The 9,490-nt window shown below is 42.3% G+C and overlaps 1 protein-coding gene across 1 annotated transcript; it reads left to right on the plus strand.

Annotated features, from left to right (window-relative positions):
• The first annotated feature begins 8,152 nt into the window (after positions 1–8,152).
• On the plus strand, positions 8,153–9,040 carry LOC138367848 (uncharacterized). The gene has a single exon (XM_069329831.1). The coding sequence runs from the start codon at positions 8,153–8,155 to the stop codon at positions 9,038–9,040; it is 888 nt and encodes a 295-aa protein (XP_069185932.1).
• Positions 9,041–9,490: the final 450 nt, after the last annotated feature.

Consider the following 9,490-nt stretch of genomic DNA (forward strand, 5'->3'; position numbering starts at 1 on the left):
TAGTTCATAATTGACAGTTTGCTCGCGCCACGACTAGGCGCGAGCAAACGCCGAGACCCCAATGAAAATTGAAATCCCCTCCACTTGGGCGACGACCTTCGCCATTCGCCGAAGCGAATCTAGCGAGTAGGTCAAGGGCTCTCACAACAATAATTTATTGTTGTGTGGTGCCGTATATTTGGTCCAAAGCTCAGAATCAGTCTCAATTTTATTAGTCGAGTGTGAAGAACATTTGCATAACAATAACAATGTGTGGGGGTGTAACGAAAAGACAGTGTTAACCATAACAACTTAGCTTATTTAATAAAGAACTAACTACTACAACAAAACAAAAGGAAATGTCAATGACATTACTCGAAATCCTTCCTGTGACACTATCAATGACAGCTAGACACCAGCCCCTCGGACTGCATAATGAACTAACTCGAACATAAGCGTGACCACAGAGGAATCAACAAGAAACAAGAACTAACAGATCTATAATCACAATGACAACAAATGACACAGTAGGTTCTGAAACACGTCTCCAGTAACCTCCTAACTGTTCTACGCCTCAGTGCAGTCTACACCTGCAATAGCGGTTGCAATGCAATCAAATCAGTAGTCTTCCAATGACAACAATAACTAATGGGTTCACTGGCAACTCCAGCACCCTTCCTCAAATTAATCCTTACGTTAACACTCCGTCCCACGGACGATCAACAATCAATAACAATTGATTTACGTTAATAACAAAATAGCATTTACGTTAATAACAAGGTAACATTTACGTTAAATTAATAACTCTTACAACTGTCACTAGTAACGCGGAAATAACACAACACTCTACCCGTCGAGAATTCAGTGAGAAAATCCCATTAATCCCTGTACTACCAGACAGCTGATTACTCTCTTTACTAGTTACGTTAATTTACGTTAATAGGTTACTAATCACTCAGCGATGGTAAACTCTGATTTACAATGTCCAAAGTGCTAAGAGAACGGTAATCACTCGTGATTACCTTTAGAGTAATTAATTACTATCCTCAAGATCAATAATTAAACAATTAAAATACGCAACCTTTCACACTGGCTTAGCAATTTACATTAAGGTATGAATTCCGTTTGAGCCTTCCATACTCAGACCAATTCAGGTGGCTAATAACAGTAATTAGCACCACGTTTATGTTATCCTAAAATGACGTTACTCCTCCCACGAGTCAATCAAGTGCCGATACTTCCGGGCAGATAAATAACGACGTTACGTTAATGGAACAATGGAGCCTTCGTGTGAGTCGATTAAACAAGGATCGAGGTTAATTACTTTGACTTCCTGAAACACGTCAATTACCCGGCCCACTGATCGTTAATTACGACAGACAATACTCTAATTCTTATCTGGCTGATGGCTAGGCTCCTTGAGACTATCGTAGCTGCTTGCAGGAAAGTAAATTAACCCAAACGTATTCTCCGTTACTCAAATTGTCAAAGAACAAATTCTCTTAAAGCAATGGGCGTTCCCATGGTTACGTTATATTAATTGCCTCGCAATCACCTCAATGAATACTGGACTTCGATGTCCTACCAGATAACCAGGAGAATATATGTGTACCCAAGTACTCGTCTACAGCCGAGTTCACCCACGACAATGACAAATCACCCTAACAAATCACAGTGATTTACGTTACAATGCGGTTGCTATGACAATACTGCAGAACCTAGTAAAATAACATACAGGACATGAACCCTCTAGAACACTGCCCCACAATGGCTTTACTGAACTGCAATCACATACAGTGATGCTCAACACTAGCAACAATCACCATCAAATAAAAACCCCTTTGCAATAACACACACGGCAAGTACTCTAATTTCCAAATATTAGAATACTGCACACACTTACTGTTACAAATGACCCCAGTGCTCTCAATAACCCCTAGAACATAGGTCAACAAATTTGCAATCAACACACAGTAAATAACACTAACTCTGGGCACCGTGACACTACGATTATATATATATATATATATATATATATATATATATATATATATATATATATATATATATATATATATATATATATATATATATATATATATATATATGTATATATATATATGTATATATGTATATATATATATATATAATATATATATATATATATATATATATATATATACATATATATATATATATATATATATATATATATATATATATATATATATATATATATATATATATATATATATATATATATATATATATATTTACTGCTGACACATGTAGCCTCCAGCTATCAAACGTTATTGGGAACACTAAGGAGATCTCGCACTCCTTAAATCACATGGTTGAGTGATTTATCGCTCACGCATGCCGATAAACACTCTCGAGAGTTACGTTACTCGACAGAGCGATGGCGGTCTCTCCAGACAGCCTCGTCACTCACCAAATTCTACCAAAATTACGTTAATACTGCAACCACAATACATATATATATAAATCACACTTGTCACAGCCCTGGGAACAATACAAGAAATTAAGACCACACTGTGGTACACTCCACAATAATCATTGCCAGGAATCACTGATGTTACACACATACTCAGTGTTGGAATTCCACACTTGCAAGACTACACATGGAAATGATATCACTCCGTCTCAAGGACGATCAAAAATGATTAATTACCACAATGGAATAATATAATTATTACATGGACATCCTCTCAGTCCTTGGCTAATCTATGTATACTCTGTTCCCGTGTGTACCCACACACACACACACACACTGTACGTCTGTGTACACAAGACGTAAGTCCCTCTGGACTGACAAGATGACAATAAAGGGTGATTATCTCCTCGTCCACATTTCACTTCACCTCACAGGTGCTACGTGACAATGTGACGGAACACTTGACCTCGAATTCAAGCTTTTAGAGACTAACTGATCACCAGAAATACACACATAGGTACTTACTCATTCATACTGCCGGCCTACACACCATTCCCATACATCAGGCACCCAGCTACGGGTGGCTGGCTCGCTCACGGCAGTAGTAGGTGGCGTAGGGGGCGGTAGTACCTCAGTGGTATTTTATGTACAATTGGCGCGCACTCAAACCCCTCCCACTCACAACACGGCTCGGTTCGCACCCTTGACCCACCGGTGAAGTGAAGCGTTTGTACCCAGGTGACGCGCACAACGATAGCGTCTTACGCAAACATGGGAAATCTGCCTTAACCACTGACACGAATTTCCCAGGTTCCCATCGACTGCTACAGAGCACTAGCAAGTCTAATCATCACTGGTATGGGATCTACGAGTTTGTTACTGCTCGTATGCACATTACCTCACGATCCCAGATCACCAGATCTTCTCTACCCACTCACTGTTCACAATGTCTTTTCCCCCCTTCGAGCGACGACTTCGGCCGGATTCTGTGACGACCCAGTCGTAGATGAAGCCGGAGGTGGAGCAGTTGAGTAGTCCAGCCACCACGACGCTCTATACTCAATTTGGCCGAATTGAGTACAGAGAGTGTCTTGACGGAGTGGCAGCTGGGTTCAGAATGACGCTTACACCGACGATTCCCGCGTCCTCCTCGAAATAACCAATGAGAGGAAGGCATACAGCAACCTACCCCTCTCATCCAATCAGCGACGGTGTAGCACAGCCCCTAGGGCAACTCATAGATGGCCGACCAACATGGCGGCTCAAGATGTTTACTAAGATGGCGGCTGTTTCCATGACGACGACTCAAGTGGCCAGCGCGGGAGGCCCGCAGCTCACCCCACGCCTGCGGCCTAGCTGTTCCCGCGTGTTATGGCCCTATTGGGTCGCGGCTTTCAAGGGGTGCGTTCCGTAATGCAAGTAAATTAAAGGGGAAGGGATACAAATGCACTAATTTAAATATATTATTTCACCACCAACATAAATAAATATAACACAATCACATGGGGTTATAAATACACTCTAATGTACAGAATTGTCTTCCTCTGAAGACATAGGATGCTCCACGGTGCTCACGATGAGTAGCCCTGGTTCTCTTCTTTGGCCCACGACGAATCCTCTGATTCTCTCGGCGAATCTACCCTGGCCACAGGCCAGCCAAATCACAGTCCCACTGGGTGCACCGTCGTGGAGGCCCTCAACACAAATCCAGCCTGTAGCTGGCAGGTTCTAATCAGCTCCGCTGTGTAGGCCACTCCACGACCGATACTAGGGTTGTGAGCCCTAGGCAGGAGCCTCGAGTGATCCCACTGATCACTCTCCTCTCTATAGCACCACAGTGGCTAGTCTCTTCCACCAGCCAACCCTCGGGTATGACGATTCCTCAACTCTGCCACGTCACAGGCAGGCTAACACTCTCAGCAGTGTTCGTCCGGGAGCAACTCACAGCTTCTTCAGCAAACATGTGGAGAGACTTTGGCTGCCTTGGGTAGACTGCCCATCGTCCGATACAGCAGTCCCAGGTCGACTCTGTAATCAGACACGTCATTAGTGTTGAGGACACTCTAGGGCACCTCACTTACAGGCTTAGACACAAACGTCCACCTATCCACTCCATAGATGGCGTTGATGTCTAAGCGCCACCTCACCAGAGGTCAGCAGCGGCTACGTTACGAGCTGATTAAGACGGGAAACCAGCCCCTGTGGCCGGTATATCCCGCCCTCGCTAGATGGCGTCGTCCATTTGGAGGGGGTTTCGGGAGCAGACTGGCAGATGGCATTGTCGTCACTGCTCCGTGCTAGGACGCTGGGCTCGGGTCCGTAACACCGCACAAAGTTGAGTCTCGCTTCAAGTCATACAAGGAGATGATGCTATCGGCTCTAGCACTGTCCACAGACGTGCTCCCCCGGCCAGGGTAACATTTCTGGACTGCTGATGACTGGAGCTCTCACATGAGCCCAAACACTAGATGTTTTGGTTGCTGGTTACCAAACTTAAGTCCGCCCACTTAACAAGTGCACTTAACAAGTGTACTGGCTCCCACAGGCATAAGAGCACTATTGTAAGTGAGGTGGTGAACCATCTCCTCACACTAGCTGCTGATTGGTCAACTCGTAGAACAGAGGAAAAAAGCATGGCCCCCTCCTGCCCTGCGCTCGGTAGACATTTAGCCCCATGTTGCTGTGTTTGTCAGACATGTTTTCTCGTGGTTCGACCAAACGACGAGAAATACTGTCTAGGGGAACAGTTCGTAACCCATTTATCATTGTTCTGTCATTGCGGGTTCATCAAGCAAAATCTGGGATTGCGGCGATAGGAATTACGATAATTTAATAGTGAAAGGAAGAAAAATATATACTGTAACTCACCACGAGGTCACACACAGTGTAAGGCAGACTTCTTTATAGTGCATCTGCTCATATTGTGACCATCTGTCAATCTAGTGTGACACGCAGTAATATGAAGGGATCAGAGATTGTGCCCAGTAGCTGCGAATACGTTACTTAGGGAAATAGTTTGGCTTCAGCCAGTTATGGGGGACAGAAATTCCCGGCCAATCCGTTGGTGCACCCCGTGTAACTTGAACACAAGGTTGCCATCAGAGTAAAGCGCCACACAGTGCACTATGTGTGCTAACTCTCTCTTCCTCACAAGAGCTGAGGGGCAGCTCACTGTCGTTTGAGTGATAAAATAATGCTCTCGTGTGTGGGGAGCCATCCCACGGGAGTCTTGTCGGTGGAGGAAACCCGCACAGTTCGCCTTGCTGCGCCACACTGTGCTGCGCCAGACTCGTCATCACATGTGGCAGTGTCCAAACAACAAACATTGTGCTAAGGAGGCATGGTCGAGGACCGGGCCGCAGATACTCTAAGCCCCGAAACCATCTCAAGGTAACCTCAAGGTAAGGTAACCTGATCAGCACCCCGTTTCAACACCGGGTCACACTACACATGGTCTCCTATAACAACGTGAGGAGGAAGTTTGGATGAACTTCAGTCAACTGCCGTATTCAGTGTCAGTATGTATGAGAGAAGTGTGCTTGAGAAGGCCGGTCCAAGTGATTACTCATATTTCTGTATTTGGTGCTGAAGTTTCTTTGGTTGATGTTATGTCAACTTCCGATAGAACGTTTTCCTAGAGCACCTGGTTAGGTGAATGAAGCATAGTCGAGGAAGAAGTACCAATAAAGAACGACCACAGTACGTTGGAGGGAACTGCTGTGATAAGGTAGTTAATGTTGTGTATGTAATACACCAGGGAACTCAATTATATTCAGAGGTACAATTCTGTTTTGGATTTTTTCGGTTCAATATTATACCGTTCTGTGTAGAGAATTCCATGAATGTATTTCCTAAGTCCAAGAAAAACCAGTGATTCAAGAGAGGTAAAGGGTTATCTGTTGTCATACCCTGTGTAAGAAATTACCGTGTTTATTGATTAATATTCGTATGATTATTAATTACGATTGTGTTGTGTTGTGATTTGTCGTTCAGTGTGATAAATTTCCACTGAGTAGTGAAGCAACATGTTGCTGTGTTTTGCTTGTCTGCGTGACAAGGACTTGATGTGATCTTTAGTTGGTAATTAAGGATTCAGTGAGAAGTAATTAAGGGTAATTAATGTCATAAAGTGAAGTGACATAGTTTTGCTTGGCAAGCTGTCGTGAGTGACAGTGTTGGGGTAACGTAATTCGTTCTCGATTAATTATATGTCCGTTTGACAGTAAGTTGCAAGTTCTTGTGTCGTCCAGAATAGCTGCGACATTGCTACCAGGTGGAAAAACTGATTATTCTGCTTTGAAATTGCCATTGAACATGTAATTCATTGAAGTTCCCACGTGCAACATTTCCAAAGCCACATCTGTGACAGGTAAAAAATATGCTTTTTTGAAAAACAGTGCCATCTGTTGGACATAAAATAAACACACGCTATACTAAATATGTCACGATTCCATTTCAATTTTCCGATTGCTTTGTTAAATAGAATTTTCGTAGATTTTGATTTCTTTTTACTTCGATTTTAATAATTTTGCGTGATATTGCTCTGGAATGGAATTGAGCTGTGTAGATTGATCTGTGTTTGAATTGAAGTATTTCGTTGATATTTTTTTTAAACAAGAAAATGGACAACGCATTTATTTCACAGCTGCAGATGTGCAAAAAATAGTTATGAATCCACAGACTACAGTGCGGACTACTTCTTCATGTTATGTCAGAATGACACGTTTGTAAAAACACTGCTGTATTCGGAATTGCCTACCACGACACAAACGAGGAGAGCGAATCAACGGACAACCCCAGCATATTCAAACAGAATACGATAGGCAGACTGTATTCTGTGCATCCCAATCGAGGTGAATGCTTCGTTCTTTGCATGCTGTTGGTAAATGTGCCCGGTCCAACGTCTTTCCAGCAATTGAGATTTGTCATTGCCGTTACACATGCCACTTTCCGTATTGCATGTCAAGCTCTGAATTTATTGGAGAACGACCGACATTGGGATGTATGCATTAATGACACGTCCAACACGTCACATCCAAATCAAATTCTTGCATAATTTGCAATCATATTGACAGCCTGCTCTCCTTCATTTCCAAACAGAGTTATGAGAGAAATATAAATCGCACATGGCTGAAGATATTGTCCGTTGAATACGCAAGGAAAATTCAAATATGCACATGGATTTCAGAGCAGAAATCTACAACGATGCGTTAATAATGATTGAAGATTTGTATTTAGAAATTGCAAACAAAGTTCCCAATCAATTGGGAATGACATCACCGAATCGATCTGCTGCTGCTTCGTCCGATGTAGAATTGCCTCATGACACAATTACAGTGCGGGTGATCTGTTGTCGTATGTGCAATCATATATTCCTACGCCAACGCTTGAGCAAAAATGAATTTAATTAAGATCAAATAATTGTCAATAACGGGCTTGCAGAAATCTTTTTCTTAGATGCGCCAGGAGGAACTGGTAAAACTTTCTTAATTAGATGGGTTCTAGCAGCAATTCGATCCCAAAATGGCATACCCTAAGTTCTTGTGTCGTCCAGAATAGCTGCGACAATGCTACCAGGTGGAAAAACTGATTATTCTGCTTTGAAATTGCCATTGAACATGTAATTCATTGAAGTTCCCACGTGCAACATTTCCAAAGCATCCAGCATGGGAAAAAGTATTCCAGAAATGCAAACTTACTGTTTGGGATGAATGAACTATGGCCCACAAAACATCGCTCGAGACGCTTGATCGATCATTGCAAGATTTGCATGGAAACATCAGACCATTTGGGAATTTATTAATATTGCCTGCAGGAGATTTCAGCCTAACATTACCAGTAATTTCTCAATGGACACCGGTAGACGAAATAAATGCCTGCCTGAAATACTCTACTTTTTGGTGCCATGTAAAGACGTTAAAGTTAACTACAAATATGCGTGTCCAGCTGCAAGACGAAGATCAGATATTCTCACATCAGTTGCTGGAAATTGGGAACGGAAACCTGCCGGTTGATCTGACTTCAGGACGAATTTCATTGCCTCATAACGTCTACAATTTTGTGACATCAAAAGAAGAATTCATTGAACAATTATTTCCAAATATTAAAACCAATTATACAAATCACGATTGGCTGAGAGAACGAGCTATTCTTGCAGCCAAAAACAATGACTTTTACGACCTTAATAATATTATTCAGTCAAACATTCAAAGCGAAGCAATCACATGCAAGTCCGTCGACACTGTTGTGGAAGCAGATGAAGCGGTTAATTATGCAACAGAATTTTTTAATTCATTCGATCAGCCAGGGATACCACCGTACATACTGCATTTGAAAATCGGCGTGCCAATTATCATGTTGCGAAATATCAACCAACCAAAGCTATGCAACAGAACGCGGCTTGCATTAAAAAAATTAATCAGCAACGTCGTAGAAGCATCAATCTTGACAGGATCCTTCAAAGGTGAAGGTGTCTTCATTCCTCACATTCCTAGGATTTCGACGGATATGATATTTCAATTTAAGAGATTGCAATTCCCAATTCGAGTGGCGTTTGCAATCACCAAAAATAAAGCTTGGGGCAAATCTTTAGAATTTAGTATTTAGATCTAGACACAGATTGCTTCTCACATGGACAGAGCAAACAAAAAATATTGTATACCCACAAGCATTGTGAAATTAAACTATTAGAAACATGCACTTTCTCTCTTTTTTTTGAGATATATACAAGAGTTGTTACATTCTTGTACAGCCACTAGTACGCGTAGCGTTTCGGGCAGGTCTCTGGAATACGATCCCAGCCGCAAAGAATCGTTGTTATAACCAAGTACACATTTTACTGTTGAGTTAAACAGAGGCTACAGTTAAGGATTTGCGCCCAGTAAATCATCCCCGGCCAGGATACGAACCCATGACAAAGCGCTCGCGGAACGCCAGGCGAGTGTCTTACCACTACACCACGGAGATTATAAATTTTACAATTTACCAGACTGAGCCACAGCAATGCGTGGCGGGTACAGCTAGTAATAATAATAATAATAATAATAATAATAATAA

Source organism: Procambarus clarkii, chromosome 23 (genome assembly GCF_040958095.1).
Source record: "Procambarus clarkii isolate CNS0578487 chromosome 23, FALCON_Pclarkii_2.0, whole genome shotgun sequence".
Taxonomy (NCBI): Eukaryota; Metazoa; Arthropoda; class Malacostraca; order Decapoda; family Cambaridae; genus Procambarus; species Procambarus clarkii.

What these genes read in the sequence shown, in the direction of transcription:
- LOC138367848 (XM_069329831.1), top strand. Translation starts at nt 8,153, where the DNA reads ATGGCCCACAAAACATCGCTCGAGACGCTTGATCGATCATTGCAAGAT.